General features: G+C 39.2%; 1 protein-coding gene and 1 pseudogene across 5 annotated transcripts; one reads left to right on the top strand and one right to left on the bottom strand.

Moving 5' to 3' along the window:
* Positions 1 to 80: 80 nt before the first annotated feature.
* Positions 81 to 10753, bottom strand: LOC104602319 (uncharacterized). 4 transcript variants are annotated; one of them, XR_016080875.1, is made up of 3 exons: positions 10309 to 10753; positions 1812 to 1874; positions 81 to 724 (listed from the first exon to the last, which is right to left on the bottom strand). XR_016080875.1 is itself a non-coding variant. In XM_088895772.1 (2 exons), exon 1 carries the CDS (start codon positions 10516 to 10518, stop codon positions 10345 to 10347), a length of 174 nt encoding a protein of 57 aa, XP_088751898.1. In that variant the 5' UTR covers positions 10519 to 10753; the 3' UTR covers positions 83 to 724; positions 10309 to 10344. The 4 variants fall into 4 exon arrangements, 3 of the variants coding, with proteins under 3 accessions (XP_088751898.1, XP_088751899.1, XP_010264252.1); XM_088895772.1 differs by lacking the exon at positions 1812 to 1874 and having other exon boundaries at positions 83 to 724; XM_088895773.1 differs by lacking the exon at positions 1812 to 1874 and having other exon boundaries at positions 85 to 658.
* Positions 10754 to 11059: 306 nt separating this feature from the next.
* LOC109115025 (CBS domain-containing protein CBSX5 pseudogene) lies at positions 11060 to 18771 on the top strand (annotated as a pseudogene). Its single transcript, XR_016080874.1, has 2 exons — positions 11060 to 12177; positions 14919 to 18771. The product of XR_016080874.1 is annotated as a CBS domain-containing protein CBSX5 pseudogene (transcript).
* The last annotated feature ends 970 nt before the right edge of the window (positions 18772 to 19741 follow it).

Raw genomic sequence — 19741 nt, 5'->3', positions numbered from 1 at the left:
CATTGGTGAACTTTTCTTTCCTCTGAAGTCTGAATGCAGAGAATATTATTCTGAATTCTCAATTCTGAAAGTTATCAAATATCCATTTTGACCCCATATCTAAAAAAGTTTTTATTTGTCTTTTTAGAGTATCATTGAAAAATAAAAAATTGTATAATTACACTTTAAGAAATAAGAGATAAGAGAAAACGAACAACTATTTTTCTTCATAAATTTTTATTTACGTCTATATGCACTAAATGAAGCTTTGGTTCTCTTGTAGATTTTAATATCTCTTAATGCCACTAATACTTCCATGCCTCGACGCCAGGACCAGCTCAGCAAGCTCAGCAGCACCGTCCTGATCTGCATCGCAACGGGCAACTCCATGCCTTCCTGGGGGTCGGGAGCAGTGAAGAACAAAGAAATCTGCATGGACATGATGGCTCTGCATACAATACAAATGGGTACTGCCGTATTGTATACAAATCTGCTCATGAGTCATGAGACAAAAAATTTATTTCTGGACTTCTGTATACGAATGCAGACTATTGCGGTGTTATTAAACAAATCTGTCCAGCTTGCTTCTGTGTTGTTTGTCAGCCAGGTCAGGAAGTTTCTGTCTTGCTTCTGCTGCTTCAAGAGATTGGTGAGGACTCTCAGTTCCAATAGGAGCGTTCTGAATGTCACTGATTCAGAGTTGGAACCCAATATGAAGCTGGATCTAAGCCATTTTCCTTTGCATCTTGAAGGAGAGGAACAATCAATCAAGTTGATCATGAACAGTTGTCAAGCAACGGATCATTGGAATTGCAGAGTAACAAAGAAACAACCAAAATTTCTCATACAGCTTCTACAAAAATCAACCATGTCACAAGGTTTCAAGAGAATAAGAATTTGATAGTGACCAAGTTCCTTCACTAGCTTCAAAAGAACCTCCTAATTGCTGGGCACTGGCCGTGGTGAGTGGTGACCCTCACAAGCATTGCACTTCCAAACAATGACCAGCTTAAAGTCACAATTGTTACGTGGAGCAATTGAAGGCCTCAGATATGTCAGACTCATATAAAAGAACCTTGACATCAAAGGAATGTGTAGATATTCTGTGGCTAAGGGTTGATCTTTAATCTAAGTGGGTAGATGAGGACCTCTGTAAGATGGCCATTAAAGGAAAATGTCCCGTGGAGATAACTGAAAGACTAGTTGATATTGGAAAGAACTATTTAATGAAATTCAAGGAAAGTAAAAGCAGTGGGTGTGGACGGAGTGAGAACCCTCTCCATTGGCCCATCAGGTTTTAGCAGCCAATACCATGTATAGACTTGGTTCAGACTTGAACAGATGACTCCTCACTCCTTGGTAAACATACAACATTAAGACCAACTTTACTAAAGATGCATATTAATTATGTGTGTGTATTATTGGATTGAATTGGAGTGGATCCACATTTGATCCAGTTATAGATAGATCAACTTCAGATTGCCTTGATATGATTGGATTCAAATTTGAATTTGGACAAACAGATACCATTTGCAATGCCAAAAAGAAAATCATCTCATAAAGATGGTCTCGAAAGACAACAACAGAACAACTCAATATTAGTTCATGTGGATTAGCTTATGACAACCCAACCAGCATACCTTTTCCAGTCCATAAATCTCAGGTGCCATGATCAATTGACACCTACTCTAGCCTATATTCTTTATTTCTTTTAAGAAATATTGGCTTTGCCACCTAATACTTACTAAGCCACTAGAGTCTACACAAACTCAAATATGCAATACAGCCAGGAGAAAAAAAAAAACTTTGAATATGAATCTATTGGAACTCACATCATCAGTTTCAATAAGCCAGCTTCTAGATTTGGTAACTCAACTCTTACACCAAATCTTCAGCTGAAAAGATGATCTGTAGTTAGCAAACACAAAACCAATATAACCTTATGAACCAAATACTTGTGCATTATGAAAGAGATTACAGTTTGGCAGTGCAAGCTAGAAATTCATAGCCCTAGTATAAACTCTCATATCAGTTGTACAAGCAATAACATCACTTCAGCAAGCTTCTAAACAAACACTAAAAGTGACGGCTCTCAAATAAATGTTGTGGTTCTTGGCAATGTATACCCGGCCCCCACATACCATTCTACCATTCCCACCAAGAATGAGAAACTGCTTATCTCCATATTCTGCAGCTCCAGTTCCTCCCCTTTATGATAATCTACCACAACAGGCTGGAAACTGACTGCTGAAGAGGACATGCTCATCAGTCTTTGCTTGAATTCCAAGTGTAAACAGCAAAGCCAAATGGATGAAGACCACATTTCTTTAAAATTGATGAAGATCAGGGTCCAGACTCTCAATGAAGCTATTCCATTGTATCATTAAAATCTATGGCTGCTCTTTGAACTTTGAGCCAATCTGCATGTGTCAGTTTGAGAAAGGAAGAGATGGAGACTAGGGACTCCCCCCGCAGAGAGTCACATTCACAATTCATCACATGGTCTTGTGTGAGAATACAATGCAACACAACCAGCCAGCAGAATGCTTCCACTCTTGGAGGAATAGGGTTACACCATATGCCTTTAAATGCTAGAATTTTAATCTGACTTTGGTTTAATGTTTTGTAAAGAGACTTGACTGCAAAGTGCTCCTTCTTGCACTCCTTCCAACATCTCAAATCTGGATTTTCTGGACTGATATCCACATCTTGAAGTTTAACGGAATAGTATATTCCTCTGTCTCTTTATCTATAAAGACACCACACAACCACACTATGCCTGACTTCAAAACACTAACTGATGGAAATTTCCTTCTCACTTAACCTGTTAAGTTATGTTAAAAAATTGTTGGTGCAAACCACATTTATGTTTGCATTATGATGTTAATCACAGTTTTGGTGTTACATTTATTTAGCTATTTCAGAGGCAATGAGTCACTCCAAGAAACCTTCCCATGCTCACATCTTCTCGGTGAGTGTGATGTTTTAATAAGCATGGATCCATTTTGAGGAATCTCCCCCCTTTTGCTCTATGTTTGTGCACTGAAGGAGAAGAATATTTTTTCTATGGCAAGGTGTCTCCCATTTAATTGAAATTAATCAAAACAGGGAGAACGTTGATGTGATGGACTCTCATTATTAAGGGTTTTGAAGGATCAAATTATGAACATTATAGGAGATATTGGAAAGAATTGATCCTGTACAACCCTTTGGTGTATCTACATGATCTGAATTCAATATAACTTCAGCATTTAGTAAAAATAGTGAAGTTATATCTTCTACTTTTTATCTCTTTTAGGATAGTAAGGCTGTTTGATTATGAATACAATTATGTGCTTTGACTATCAAAAAAAAAAAAAAAAGCTTTGAGCAGTGGTAAAATCTGGGGCTGACAAGTGATCTCTTATGAAGTACTGTTGTAGTGCCACTGAGGAGAGGGGAAGGAATCTAAGCAGCCAGTCTTCTAGGTGAATTTAAAAATCCCGCTAGGGCACCTATCCTTTTAGATAGCTTGGAGGTCAAGTTAAAATTTGAGAGTAAGTCTCTTGATAATCCCCACCTTGGCCTGAATGGGTGGGATGGTCCTCAAGGATGTTTACAACATGTTTTGGGATTATAGTGGACCTATGGAAGATTAGGAATCAACAATAAGGTACTTTCCCTATTCAAGAGAACCAGCATTGCTAAGGTTCCATTTGTTTGCAGTATCTAGTTTGGATTTGTAGCCATTTGATTGCCATGTCAACTTGCACCCCTAGATGGGTAAAATGTAAACTTCTCCCATTGCACCTATTGATGGTGCAGATTTTGCATCCCAAAAGGTGATGCAAACATTGCACCCTTCATTTTCCCCCATACAAAGTGAGGACCACATCATTTTTCTTCCCATTGTACTCCTAAACAAACAAAACAAAATAAACTGTGAAGTAAAAGTGAAACTCTCCCGATTTGCACTTCTGTGCATTTGCACCAATGCAAATGAAATGTGTACTGCAAACAAATGGAGGCTAAGCAACACTTCACTCTGTCCTTAACAAACAAAACAAAATAAACTGCGAAGCAAAAGTAAACCAGAATTTTCATTCTCCCGGTTTGCACTTCTGTGCATTTGCACCAATGCAAATGAAATGTGTACTGCAAACAAATGGAGGCTAAGCAACACCTCTCTCTGTCCTTAACACTATGCAAGTGGAATTAGATGGAGCCAACACACTGTACGGGGCATTTGGAGATTCGTTAACTTCTCCCACGAAACTAGAGAATAATAAATGTTGAAGATTAATTAGTTTTATGATGTTTTTCTGAGTAGATGTTTTATGTTAGACGTTAGATAGGAGGTGGGGACCATAGTAGTTATGTGAGTCCAAATTTTATTATGTTTTTGAGTGTTATTTATGCTGTTTTATGTTTTGCCGCCCTATAAGGGCATAATTGTCTTTGTACTGTTCTATTATTTTAGTATAAATAATAAGTGAAGGGGGCGGCCAGATTATTGCTCTCTTTTCTTTCAACTTCTCTTCTTCTCTTCTCCTCCTTCTCTCTTCCTTCTCTCTTCAAGAAACTACTTTCTTTTATATTTTTTAATTCAACAGATTTCTACTTGGTATCAGAGCATCGGCTAGGGTTTCTTGAAGCATTCTCATGCAGCCCTAGATCAGTCGACTGCATGAGTAAAGGGCTGATTGATCTGCTATAGATTGCCCAGTTCTTGGAGTTTTTGGTGGGATCTAGACATCAGGAAGGTGATCTACTGTTCGACATCAAAATCAGGAAGAACTGGAATATAGGGAAGAGTCCCAAAAAAGTTGGACTCCTTGTTTTTGATCTGATCTTGGACGCCTAGGTATTGTTAGTTTTCTTTTGATTTTCTGAAGAGGGCGGTTTGGTTTCTGAAATTTTCTAGGCCTCCCGAAGTGATCGATTCACTTTTCTTTCTGTTGGGAGGCATGGGGAGGAGAGAGATTTCCCTCCAGCTAGGGTTTTCTTCTTCCGGAAGGGTTGATTTCTGTGTATGGTATTAAATTATTTTTTGAAGGTCTCCAATCTATTTTTTCTTACTGTTGAAATGTTTGAAGTAAAATGGAGAGTTGGAATACCGAGATGAAATCTACCGGTACTGTGGGACTGGGTGTTGGAGGTAGTAGTGATATTTTTGGGTCTGAGATCATTACTACAGTAAAACTTGATGGTAAAAATTATTTGGAGTGGGCACAATTAGCTAAAATAGCTATTGGTGCCCGTGGAAAATTAGGGTATCTCACTGGGGAGGAGAAGAAACCTGATACAGACTCTTCCCGATGGGTGCAAGAGAATTACATGGTAACAAATTTCCTATGGGCTAATACTGCTATAGAGATTTGGGACGGAGTGACTGAAACCTACTCTCAGAAGCAAAATGAAGCCAGAGCCTATCAGTTAAGAAATCAGGTGATAAATATGAAACAGGGAGAAAAACCTCTTGCTGTGTATTTATCCATACTGAAAACCCTATGGCAGGAAATAGATCACTTAGAAACTGTGGTATGGGAAAGTGTAAATGATGCAGCAACTTATCACAAACTGGTAGAGAGGAGTAGGGTTTTTGAGTTCTTTCTAGGGAGGGTGTGACACTCTCTCAGGCCTATGCTTTTGTCTCTAGAGAGGAGAGTAGGAGGAATGTAATGCTGAGACAGCCTGGGATTGACCAGTTGGCTATGGTTGGTACAACAAAACCTAAGCCGAATGGAGACAGGGGGAGTAGTAAGACTAGAAGGGCAGATAAGAAGGACCTGGTGTGTGATTATTGTAAGAAGCTTAAGCATACCAGGGACACTTGTTGGAAGTTTCATCCAGATCTAATGCCTGCTCGGATAAGAAACAAGAAGGAAAATGCAAATGTAGCCACTACAGGAGACTCTTCAGCCCTTCTCTCCCAAATTGATTGGGAATCCATTGCAATAGCAGTAGTGAGAACAAAATTGGAGAGATTTGGACAGCTTATGAGTAAGAAAGATTCACCCAGCTCTAGCCTTCTAGATGGACAGCAGAATGCAAGAGCCAAATACATCACTTCCTTTGCACATACAGGTAGTTCATATGCAACTGCGAATCTTGCATCCACTTTAGATAAGGAGGGACCTCCCTAGATTATAGACTCAGGAGCATCTGAGCATATGACTAATGCCCCTATCATTTTCAGTTCCTATCAGATGGTTCACATATGCCCATTGCTGGGAAGGGGGCAGTTAGAGTGACCAATGATATAACTCTGTCCTCTGTTTTATATGTCCCTAGACTTCATACCAACCTACTTTGTTAGTTCTTTGGCAAAAAATTTGAATTGTTCTGTGACCTTTCTTCCTACTAATTGTGTTTTGCAGGATCTGGAGTCAAAGAAGATGATTGGGAGTGGACGTGAGGTGAATGGAGTCTACCTTCTGGATGAGATTCCGAGACATCAGGGCCATCATGTTAGCAGCAACAGTAGTAGTGGGTCAGAGTTAATAAACCAGATTATGCTTGACACAATCACTTGGGACATCTTTCTTTTAATTCTTTGAAATGTCTTTTCCCAAAGTTGTTTTAGTCTGTTCAATTATCTACTTTGGAGTGTGAGAGTTGTCAGTTAGGAAAGCATTGTAGACAGTCTTTTAAACCAAGTAATAAAAGAAGTACTTCTGCTTTTAATATTGTTCACATTGATGTATGAGGGCCATATCAAATCCCTTCCATGGGAGGATTCCGTTACTTTCTCTTGTTTGTGGATGATTATACACGATATTCTTGGATATATTTGATGAGATCACGTGATGAGGTTTCTAACTTAGTATGACAATTCCACCAGATGGTTCTCACACAATTTGGAGTGAGAACTAAGGTTTTTAGATTAGATAATGCTAGAGAGTACTTTGAGAAAGACCTAACCATGTATCTCTTAGAACATTGTGTAGTTCATCAAAGCAGTTGTGGATATACACCGCAACAAAATGGAGTTTAAGAGGAAAAATAGACACATTGTAGAGGCGGCAAGGAATCTTATGGTGTGTGCTTCAGTTCCTGTGTAGTTCTGGGGAGATGCAGTTCTTACAGTTGTACATGTGATTAACCGTGTTTCTTCACGAACTTTGGGGTTTAAGATGCCATTTAGCATCATTTTTTCAGATGGAGAGATATTTCATATACCTCTGAGGGTTTTTGGTTGTGTTTCTTTTGTTCACATTCTTGGCCCTCATCGCAAGAAATTGGATCCTAAGGCCAAGAAATGTGTTTTTCTTAGGTATGCTCAAAACCAAAAGGGGTATTGCTGTTATGACCCAGTGTTGAGGAGCAGATTTGTCACTATGGATGTTACCTTTCTTGAATCCACATTCTTCTTCTCGAGTGGTTCTCCTCAGGGGGAGAGTTTTGGGGAGGAGAACTCACAATCTGTTCCTCTTCCTATTTCTATGGTACCAACATCAGTTCAATCACCACCTGCACCATCAGTTTAGCCAACATCGGTTCAGCCAACACCTGCACCTCCAGTTTCATTACCTGAGCCACTACGGGCAGCCTCACAGCAATATCAACGTCGGTAGATGATGGTTGACTCCACACATCCTCGACCCACACTACTCTCTGTTAGTCCTTCTGAAACTCCAGATTCAGCAGATACAGTCCAGGTATTCCTCTTGAGCCTGTTATGTTTTCTGATGATAATGTTTCTATCCCTAACACCATTGTTGCAGCTGATCCCACTGACCTTGATATTTCCATTGCATTTCGTAAGAGGAAGAGAAAGTATACAGCCCACTGCATTTCACACCATCTTTCCTACAGTGCCTTATCACCCTCCTACCGTGCTTTTCTTTCTTCCCTAGATTCTGTCTATACCCAGGAATGTTACTGAGGCTCTCTCCAAACCTGAATGGAAAACATCCATGCAAGATGAGATGGATGCTTTGGTCAAAAACCAAACTTGGGAAATAGTTGATCTCCCCCCAGACAAGGAGACAGTCGGATGTCGATGGGTATTCATAGTGAAGTATAAGGCCGATGGCAAGATAGAGAGGTACAAGGCAAGGTTAGTAGCAAAAGGGTATACTCAGACCTATGGTGTTGATTATCTGGAAACCTTTGCACCAGTAGCTAAGATGAGTTCAATTCGTATTCTTTTATCTCTAGAGCCACCTATTCATGGCCCTTGTTCCAGGTTGATGTAAAAAATGCTTTCCTCAATGATGGCTTACAGGAGGAGGTATATATGGACATTCTAGCAAACTTTTATGAAAATATTGGTAAAGGAAATGTGTGCAGACTTAGAAAATCTCTGTATGAACTGAAACAAACACAGTCTGATCACACACTCTTTGTGAAGAGAAGAGATGCTTTGGTGTCAATTCTGATTGTGTATGTGGATGTGGATGATATAGTGGTGACAGGAAATGATCTGGAGGAGATTGACAATCTCGAAAAAATCATTGCAGTAGGAATTTGAGATCAAAGATCTTGGTGAGCTCAAATACTTTTTAGGGATTGAAGTTGCAAGATCCAAGCATGAGATCTTCATTTCACAGAGAAAGTATGTACTTGACCTACTGCGAGAGACTGAGAAGTTGGGGACCAAAACAACAGACATTCCTATTGATCCAAATCACAGAATTAATGGTGAATTAGTAAAGGATGTGGGGAGAAATCAAAGAATGGTGGACCGACTGTTGTATCTGTGTATGACATAGCCAGATATTTCTTATGCTGTTAGTATTGTGAGTCAGTACATGCATGCACCTCGGGATTAGCATTGGGAAGCTATTGAAAGAATACTTGCATATTTGAAAAAACACCCTGGTAGAGGCATTCTTTTCTCAAATCATGAGAATCTGAAGCTAGAATCCTATACAAATGCAGACTGGGTATGATGCTTAGATGACAGGAGGTCTACATCAGGAGTGTGTACCTTTGTAAGTGGAAACTTGATCTCCTAGAGGATTAAGAAGCAAGCGGTTGTGGCAAGGTCAAGTGCAGAGGCTGAGTATAGATCCATGGCTCATGGTGTCTCAGAACTTCTTTGGGTTAGATCTCTTTTGAGTGAGATTGGGGTGAAAGCAGAAGAACCCATGATGTTATACTGTGACAATCAAGCTGCAATCAATAGTGCCCACAATCCAATTCAGCATGATAGGACAAAACATATTGAAGTTGATAGACACTTTATAAGAGAAAGGGTAACAACAGGAGAAGTTTGTTTGCCTTATGTCTCTTCAAAGTTGCAGCTAGCTGATGTTCTCACTAAAGGGGTGGCTACGCAAGTTGGGAATGTGTGACATTTACTCCCAACTTGAGGGGGAGTGTTGAAGATTAATTAGTTTTATGATGTTTTTCTGAATAAATGTTTTATGTTAGTCGTTAGATAGGAGGTGGGGACCACAGTAGTTATGTGAGTCCAAATTTTATTATGTTTTTTGAGTGTTATTTATGTTGTTTTATGTTTTGCCGACCTATAACGACATAGTTGTCTTTGTACTATTCTATTATTTTAGTATAAATAATAAGTGAAGGGGGCGGCCAGATTATTGCTCTCTTTTCTTTCAACTTCTCTTCTTCTCTTCTCCTTCTCTCTTCCTTCTCTCTTCAAGAAACTACTTTCTTTCATATTTTTTAATACTATAAAAAAAACAAAAATCTATTCCAGTTCAGATTAAATAGATACCTGGAGAAATGAGTTCTCTAAGTTAGTATGCTTGTAAATTAACCATCACATGAATGGGCAGAGTTTACCCCATCCTGATCCTTTCAATCTTTTGGTAGAACATCCTGTTAAAATTTCTTCTTAACATTTTGGCCTATGCTCATGGTTTTTCTAAGCGTTTTTATTCTTTTGCTTTTGCCAATTCATTAGCTGAACTTTGTGTTGCTATAGTTGTTCGATAAGGAACAATAGATTGAGATGCCAAGAAACTTAATGGTAATTTTAAGATAATCATAAAACATAAATTCATTTACAAGTTTTCGTTAATACATGTTGCTAAAGGGAGATCACTGGGAAAAGTAAGGATCGATGTTAACAATAAGAATTGCAAGATGACGAATATGAATTTCGCCGATCTACAGCAATTTATTCAATCAATTTAATATAACAATTGCATATCCTTGCTACAATTAAAAAAATCTGACTAATGCATGCTTTAATTTGAGGTAAGGAAAGGAACAATTCAACATTTCCATCAATAAACAGAAGTGTTAACCCTCAATCAATCTACAATGTTCACATTGCGACACCAAGGGTTTCAATTTTTTCCCGTCTCATTTTGTAATACACAGACATCAAAATTTAAAGCACCCTGGTGAAGAAAACAAAAAAGGGAAGAGAACCTGGTTTCAAGTTTTCCTAAAGCATCGCTTTCCCTACTAGTCGTCGTCGTCTCTCTTCTTCGGCTTCCGGTACGTTTCCTCGATGTGTTTGGCTATCAAAAGCCCTGTACTAGCGAGCTTCTTTATGTTGGGAACGTTGTAGTTCTGAGCAACGTATACTCCACACAACGTCCCTAGCATGAATGAGAAACTGCTCCTGATTATACCCATTTTCTGCAACTCCTCTAGTCCTCTGTAATTGTCACCGATGAATCGACGATACAAAGGCACGGTAAAGATTGTAGAGAATATAGAGGCTGAATGGGTGAAATCGATATCTGTTAATCTCGATTCGAATACAGTCTAGGGCTTAAATAGGTTCGACTGTCGTCCGCCCCACGCTTCACACGCAGTCACTGACCCCTTCTCCAAGTCTCCACTCTTTCGAATTGAATTGCGAGCAGGTCACTTGGCAATCTACGACGATTTGTTGGGACTATTGGAAGCGTCATGTTGGTAGCAGACATGAATTTCTTTGGAGAGAGGAATGGGATCTTCTCTTCACTCGGGGGGAACGGGATCTGTTTCTCACACTTAGGCCCTTCACATGCAGATCCACCGTGTATTAGGAACATCTCCAGCGAAAAAATTCTTAGAAGTACAGGAGATGCTCCTAATGCATGGTAGGATGTGCTGTAAGGCGCGCGTGAAACGCCTTTTGTGAGGAGCACATTCGGTCTTCACTCAGAGGCGCTCACAGGTACATCCACCGTGAATTGAAAACATCTCCTGTGAAAAATAAGTACGAGAGATCTGTGCGCGTGAGGTCAGTGTGAGGCGCCCTTTGTGAGGAAAAGATTTAGTCTCGGTAGAAGATTCCAGCTCCATAGGTCAGTGCTGTTAGAATAGACAACATCAGATCCGCTGCACAAGTGGCACATGCGAGTCGTCGGAAGACCAATTGCTGGAGGTAACGTGCCGGCGAAGACCTATTGTCTATTGATCAGAGCATCGTCGGGAAGACCTGATATTGGTGGTGTGGGTATAGTATAGATGGAGGATATGGCCATCTTGCACATGGTGGATTCGAGGTTGAATGGGAAGAATGATTAGAGGTGGTGATTGTGCTCATGTTGGGTTGATTGTCCTCACTGTGTCTCATCTGCACCACGTTCAACCATGAGACAGGTTGCCAGGTACTATGCAGGAGAAATCAGGATGCCAGAAGATTTGAGCGGGCTTGGAGAGTACGAAGCAGCGAAGAATGAGGACTGAGGAGGGGTAGGTTTATTAATGATTTTATACATTTCTATTCGTTGTGGACTGAGAAGATAGGTTTGCATTCTTTCACGGGTGCTGGAGATGGTGAAGCAGCAAACAGAGCTTACCAAGCCGTTGAGGATGCAAAAACCATGTCGTTCCATCGAAGAAATGGTGACTAGCGACGGGCTTGAACCAGAGGATTGGCGCTATTACGAACGTAGATACCTTGCTCGACAGCTCGAGCAATGGTGCGAACTGCGAAGTGCCTTACCACTCGTCGTGTAAGAGGTCACACGCGTGAAGAACTTCACATGCTTAATCTAGTTTTGTCCACAGAAGATCCGGACTCCCAACGTCGCTTCAGCCTGCATGTCCTTTTCTTTTACTTGGAACGTCAAGTCTTACATGTATAGTTGAGTGGAATCACTGAGATGGGTGGACGAAGGCCATAATTCAGAGATGATGGACAGTTCGGTTCCAGAGCAGCAACAACAAGAAGGGAGCCGGTTGAAAGAACGGATTGTTTTTGGACTTCGCCGAATCGCCATAGGGTTGACGCCTCCTCCCCGATATGAATCACGGGCTTGCTCTGTTACTTATCTGCGCTCTCATGCCCATATTAACGCTGTAAGTTCTCTTAGCAGGGTATCTTCATATAGCTTATTTTATGTTTTCTTGTTGGGTTCACAATGAAGAAGCACTTTCAACTCCTTTGCATTTTTCTGCTTAGTATGTATACAATTCTGGTGATGATACGTGATTGGACATTTGATATATTTGGAAGCTATAACCTATAATTACTGCCTATATACACTAATTTGCTGTTACAGAGTGAATTTTTGTTTACAGAAGGGGTTTACAGTTGTGACTTGTTGCAAAGGAAAATCAAAGAGCTTTGGATTCAACAGGAGAAGATCCCCCCTCCCTGATTCTTCTTCTTTTTTAAATTTTTAATTGTTCAATCATATATGTATATATTGAATAGAACAACGAAGAAATGCAAAAGTATGTATCCAAGCAAGAAAAAGGCAAGGGAGAAGAAGGGGTGAAAGGAGAGAGTTACAAAGGAATATTAAGTCCCTGCTAAGTGCGGCCCAACAGATCCGCTTTGATTTTTACCAAAAACAAGAAAGAAAGAAACAGATTCACTTTGATAGAATTTTTACCACATCGTTTGCCTTCCCTGGAGACCATTAGGATGAAAATATTCACTGAAGAGGTCACTACATTCATTTTTTTTTTATTGATCTTGCATCATCTCCAAACTACGTTTTTGTTACTCCAAAGTTCAAGCCCAACCCAAAATGCACCTTAAATCTTTCATGTTGTTATGGCAGAAGATAGGCTTTTCTACACCTTTAGTCCATTGAAAAAAAACAAATGTTCTGAATCAATTAGAATACCTTCTACCTAGCCCTATTTATCTGAGGATGCTACCAAGACTGAGTCACTTTAAAATCTTTTCACCTGGTTCTTGTTAATGAGATTGTGAGGTTGTTCAGCAAAGAACTCTTGCAAAGAGGTATTTTCCCAGTAACAAAAAAAATATGTGAATTCCACTGACTAATCAACTGAAAGACATCTGAAGGATAACCCAGCATATGGAAACAACAAAGTTTAATGAGGCCAAGTGGAGGGTGACCTTTTGGTGAAGGAAAAAGATGCTTATGCAGATTCTTGTCTTATTTGCCCTCAAGCAAAATATTTTTTTTTTTTTTAATGAGAAACAATTCATGTTCAAGTGAAAGTTACTTAAACCCTTAACTTTAGCCCTTGCAACTTAATTTGATTCTTCCACTGTTTGAGCTGATTAACATGAAGTAATATGTCTTTTCCTTATCATGCCACTTCTAGAAACTCATTTTTTGGATTCATACATTATGTACCTTCAAAAGATGTTGCCTTTATTTGTAAGCAACATCTGATATGAAAAATGGTATTCGACTTGTGCATTATCTGTTCAGTTACATCAAATAAGGCAGGAAATAAAAAGGAAATGTCACATATAAGTGTCCTCAAGAATCTGTGGGGTGTTGGACTCTGTTGGATGTCTGACATGGGCAGGTCATCCATTTAGGAGAGTCCATGCAAGACTGCTTTGCAGAGCCAGTCCTGGTTTTATTTGGAAGACTTATTTATTTGTTACTGAATACACTGCAGCAAAACAAAAGGAGAACACAAAATAAAGTTATACAACCTGTCATCTAAAGGTCCTGCTATGCCACCCATCATTTTTCTAGAAATAGATCAGATGAATGTAAGAGACTGATATCCTTCGCAGAAAAAAGTGATGAACTAATATTGTATGGGATCTGTGCATTTTGGCTAAAAAATAACACACATGGAGGAATTTGTTTCTGTTAGTGTTTGGCACTAGTGCCCAATAAAAGGAAGCAGGCTGTAGAGGTAATTGACACTTAAGGAATCTTCTTAGTAAAATAAACTAGGATATCATCATCATTGTCCAAGCCTCATCCAGCTATATGGGGTTGGCTACATGAATCCTATTTCGCCATTCCATTTTGTTTAATGCCACATCCGTTGTTTTTTTTTTTTTGAAGAATAAAGAGAAAATTCATTAAAAAAGAAAAAGAAATACAATAGAAAGGTGATAAGGTATCACCCGAAAGAGACATACATCCAGAGGACCCCAACAAAAACAACATTCTATAACAAAACCCAAAAAATTCACAGATGAAAGACCTAAAGACTCAAAAAACCAAACTCTGCCAGAGATGGTGTTTCAAAAGTGCAAGGCATAGGGGTCAATTCGCACCTGAGGTGCAAGGCACAAGGTGAGGTGCACGCCTTTTTGAAGCAAGGCACACAAATAAAAAAATGCTAAAAAATAAAAAAAAACTGCAAAAAAAAAGAATATTAAACATAATATTAATAAAAAAATATAAACTTTAAATTTTAAAATAAATGTTTTAAGAAACCTATTATCTAGAAGGGAAAATTCCACTTTAGTACCCTAAACTTTGGGGGTAGTGTAAAGTTAGTACCTAGACTTTCAAATGTGTCACTGCAGTACCTAAACTTTCAAAAAGTGTCAAGTTGGTTCCTGCCGTTAATTGACCGTCAGCTATCTATTGAAAATGTCAAAACTGCCCTTTACATTGTTCATTATCTTTTACCTTGAGTATGAACCGGTTGAGGTGTTTGAGATTCTGGACTAGATACAGCTCATGAGATTAACCTTGAAAGGAAACCCCGACCTGCTTGCGGGTTCAGTCTCAAGGTAGAAGACAATGAACAGTCTTCTTTTGACACTACCCCTAAAGTTCGGGTACTAACTTCGTCCAAGACTTTGTTTTTAACATACATATTTTCCCAAAATTTTGATATTTTTTTTCTTGATTTTTCAGCATATTAAAGGTGATTGATCTAATAATGGAAAGCACCTAGAACATGGTAGTCCCAATACAGAGCAACATCACTCTCCACAATGGATGTGAATTCTACTTGCTCACTAAAGAGGACGTCATCCGGTTCCTCCTGAGCTCCATCAACCTCTTTTCACCCATCCCGGCTCTGTCGATTGATTCTCTCAGCATCATTGGCATTGAAGCACCGACCATCGGATATCACGATCTAGCCTATTCCACTATGGATTTAATCTCCAGTTCCTTGTCTCAGTAGACCATTGTCATAGATGCTGATGGGAAATTTATCGGGGAGATCTCTCCATACACCCTGGCAAATTGCGACGGAACAGTTGCATGGGCAATATCCTCTTAGCGGGCAATTTAATGGCTTACGTCGACTACGGTGGTCCGCCAGAAGCCCTGGTGCAGGTGGTGAAGGCAAGGTTGAAAGAGAGGAAGTTTAAAGGAATGTTGGAGTTGTTGGAGGAATTCTTCCCATCATTGTTGTCATCGTGTTTGTCAGATGAGGAGTCCTTTTCGTCGTCACCAAGGGTACCGCTGTGGTTGCATGGGTATAGCCGACAGGGAAGTTACTCGGCGAAGATGGTGGGGAGAGCGGATGCGATTGTGTGCCATCCAAGGAGCTTGCTGGTGGCAATGATGATTCAAGCGCTGGCCCACCGTGTGAATTACGTGTGGTCATTGAAGACGACTACAGCTTGGCCGGAATTGTCACTTTCTTCGACATGTTGAAGGTTTTTCAAGAGCATTTAGATTCATTATGTCATTAGAGTAGAACCCAGGGAGAGACTCAAATTACTCAACGCGGATCAAACCGGTTGAGGTTCAGTCCGGTTAGATGTGAACAGTGCCAAACAGTAGATTTTGGTCCCCCGTTTGATCGTTTGAATGAGAAAGTGTGGTGTTTATTTAGGAGAAAATTTTCCCGTTCTGGTTGAAGGTGGGCCCTTCATTAGTCCAGAATTTCAAGGTAGAAGACAATGAACAATGCCTTCTTTTGAAGGGCAGTTTTGATATTTTCAATAGATAACTGACGGTTGGTTAGCGTCAGGGACTAACTTGACACTTTTTTCAAAGTTTAGGTACTGTAGTGACATGTTTGAAAGTTCGGGTACTAACTTGACACTATCCCCAAAGTTTAGGGTACTAAAGTGGAATTTTCCCTATCTATAATTAAAATACATAAACATAACATGTAAAGCATATTCAAATGTGAATTTAAAAATAAAATCAAACATATATAACATTTTCAAGTATGTAAAACACACAATCTATTTTTTTCCTCAATTGCATTACTTAAAGTAGCTAATGTAATGTAAAACATATTATATTCCTAATTCTACGAGCCACCTTTGTGCCACACCCCTCGAGGCAAGCCCAAACAAGTCCATGTTAGGGTCTTAAGTTCTTAGTTCTCACACAAAATAATGATTTTATAATTTTAATTGCTTTTTAAGAAGATATTTTAGTAGGTTGAATGAATGAACAAAGCCCCAAGCCTAGATGGATTTATGATGGCTTTCTTTCAAGATTGCTGGGAAATTGTGGGTGCTGATTTAGTGGAAGTTTTTGCTGAATTCTTTGAAAGGGGAAAATTTAACTTAGGGGCAAATGCCACATTTATCACTTTGATCCCTAAAACCTTTGATGCTTCCTACCCAAAAGATTTTAGACCCAAAAGTCTTGTGGGCAGCATGTATAAAGTTGTCTCCAAGGTGTTAGCTGAGAGAATTAAAAAAAGTTCTTCCCTCTTTAATCTCTCCAAATCAAGGGGCTTTTGTGTTTGGAGTAGAAATCTGTTGAATTGAAAAATATGAAAGAAAAGTAGTTTCTTGAAGAGAGAAGGAAGAGAGAAGGAGAAGAGAAGAAGAGAAGTTGAAAAGAAAAGAGAGCAATGATCTGGCCGCCCCCTTCACTTATTATTTGTAGAGGAGATGGGCCGAATGGCCCATAGATTGTCATTTCATGTTATGTTATGTTTCTCTCTGTTGTGGGCCTTATTCTGGGCCCATACTCTATAATGTTTGTTTTTGGTATTTTCCTGCTCACTCAAGGGCCTCTCTGTAATTTGTCAAAGATTAACTTATTAATAAGATGTTTAGAGTGTTAGAGAGAGGTTATGTTCGAACCTCTTACTCTCTAACACTCATTGCCGCCAGTTCTCTCTTCTCTTCCTCTCTTGTTTGTTTATTTTCTGGTTTGCATCTAATCTCAAACAGTTCCATACATCAAGTGGACTATTTTCAACTTTATTTATACTAAATATAATAGAATGGTACAAAGACAACTATGCCCTTGGCGGCTAAACATAAAACAACATATATAACACTCAAAAACATAATAAAATTTGGATTCACATAACTACTGTGGTCCCCACCTCCTATCTAACAACTAACATAAAACATCTACTCAGAAAAACATCATAAAATTGATAAGTCTTCAACACTCCCCCTCAAGTTTAAATGTCACACACAGAAACCAACCCTTTTGGAAAAAGAAAACCCTAGCTGGAGAGAAATCTCTCTCCTCCCCATGCCTCCCAACAGAGAGAAGAGTGAATCGATCACTCTAGGAGGCTTAGAAAATTCCAGAAACCAAACCGCCCTCTTCAGAAAATCAAAAGAAAACTAACAATACCTGGGCGCCCAAGATCAGATAAAAAACAAAGAGTTCAACTTCCTGATGACTAGATCCCACCAAAAAATCCAAGAACTAGGCAATCTATAGCAGATCGATCAGCCCTTTACTACTTCATGCAGTCGGCTGATCTAGGGCTGCATGAGAATGCTTCAAGAAACCCTAGCCGATGCTCTGATACCAAGTAGAAATCTACTGAATTAAAAAATATGAAAGAAAAGTAGTTTCTTGAAGAGAGAAGGAGAAGAAGAGAAGTTGAAAAGAAAAGAGAGCAATGATCTGGCCGCCCCCTTCACTTATTATTTATACTAAAAGTAATAGAACAATACAAAGTCAACTATGCCCTTATAGGGCAGCAAAACATAAAATAGCATATATAACACTCAAAAACATAATAAAATTTGGACTCACATAACTACTGTGGTCCCCACCTCCTATCTAACAACTAACATAAAACATCTACTCAGAAAAACATCATAAAACTGATTAATCTTCAACATTTGGAAGACAAATAATAGACCAAATCCTTATTGCAAACGAGTGTGTGGAGTTTAGAAAACGGAGAAAGGAAAAGGGCTAGTGTGCAAGTTGGACCTGAAGAAAGCCTATGACTTGGTGGATTGGGATTTCCTTCTAAAAGTGTTAAGATTGAGAGGTTTTGGAGTGAGATGGTGCAAATGGATAAAGGGATGTATTTCCTCCTGTCACTATTCCATTTTGGTTAATGGAGTTGCCAGAGATTTCTTTCCAGCTAAGAGGGGCCTTCGACAAGGAGATCCCCTTTCCCCTTTTTTCTTCACTCTGATAGCAAATGTGTTTAGCGAGTTGATTTCAAGGGCTGATGCCAACAATTTGATACGAAGTTGGAGAATTGGGGGGAATAATGTGGTGGTTACCCATTTACAATTTGCAGATGATATTCTAATCTTTTGCGAAAGGGAAAGGGAGGAAATGACAAATCTACAAAGGATGGTAACCCATTTTGAAAAGATCTCCAACCTCAAAGTAAATTGGAGCAAAAGTTGTGTAGCAGGGTTAAATAAGGAGAGAGGAGAGGTTGAAAGCCTAGCTAGTTTGTTAGGTTGTGAGGTAGGTGATTGGCCTTTACAGTACCTTGGCCTACCCTTGGGGGGGAACCCATTTTTTGAAAGATTCAAAAAAAGGCTTGCTGGATGGAAGAGAAACTACATTTCTCTAGGGCAGTGATTTAAAAGGCACACCTAGGCACACAGGCGTGGCGCATTTTTGGGTAGGCGCCTCGCCCAGGTCCTAGGCGCAGCCCATTCAAAAGGCGTATGCCTGGTGCGCCTTTTAAAAATTTGCCGCTTTTTCCTTTTTTTGAGTCTGGTGGCTAGAGCCCCCATGCCCCTCAAGGCCAGCCCAAACAAGTCCATGTTAGGTTCTTAAATTCTTATTTGGTGATGTTGTCCATTCATTCGTCCTAATAAAATATCTTCTTAAAAGCAATTAAAACTAGAAAATTATTATTTTTTGTGCAAAAACTAAGAATTTAAGACCCTAACATGGACTTGTTTGGGCTTGCCTTGAGGGGCGTGGCACAAAGGCGGCTTGTAGAATTAGGAATGTAATATGTCACATTAGCCACTTGATGCAATTGAGAAAAAAAGAGATTGTGGGTTTTATATGCTTGAAAATGTTTTATATGTTTGATTTCATTTTTAAATTCTCATTTGAATATTCTTTGCATATTATATTTATGTATTTTAATTTTAGATAATAGGTTTTTTAAAACATTTATTTTAAAACTTAAGTTTATATTTTTATTAATATTATGTTTTATAATTTTTTTATTTTTTTTGCATTTCTTTTGAATTTTTTGCATTTTTTTTGATTTTTTAGCTTTTTTTTCTTAAATTGTGCACCTTGCCTGAAAAAGGCGCACACCTCGCTTGCGCCTTGCGCCTCAGGCGCAAAATGGCCCTTGCACCATTTTGTGCCTTGCGCTTTTAAAACACTGCTCTAGGGGGTAGAATAACTCTAATAAAGTCAACATTGACTAATTTGCCAGTCTATTACCTCTCAACCTTTAAGATCCCCATAAAAGTAAAAGTGGCCAATAAACTAAAGAAACTGATGAGAGACTTTTTGTAGGAGTCGGGGGATACAAAAAAAGATCATTTGGTAAAGCGGGAGGTGGTATCAAG

This window comes from Nelumbo nucifera, chromosome 1, assembly GCF_055504915.1.
Source record: "Nelumbo nucifera cultivar China Antique chromosome 1, China Antique-T2T, whole genome shotgun sequence".
Lineage (NCBI taxonomy): Eukaryota > Viridiplantae > Streptophyta > Magnoliopsida > Proteales > Nelumbonaceae > Nelumbo > Nelumbo nucifera.
Note: the sequence above shows the minus strand (reverse complement) of the source record. Positions and strands in the feature narration are given on the sequence as shown.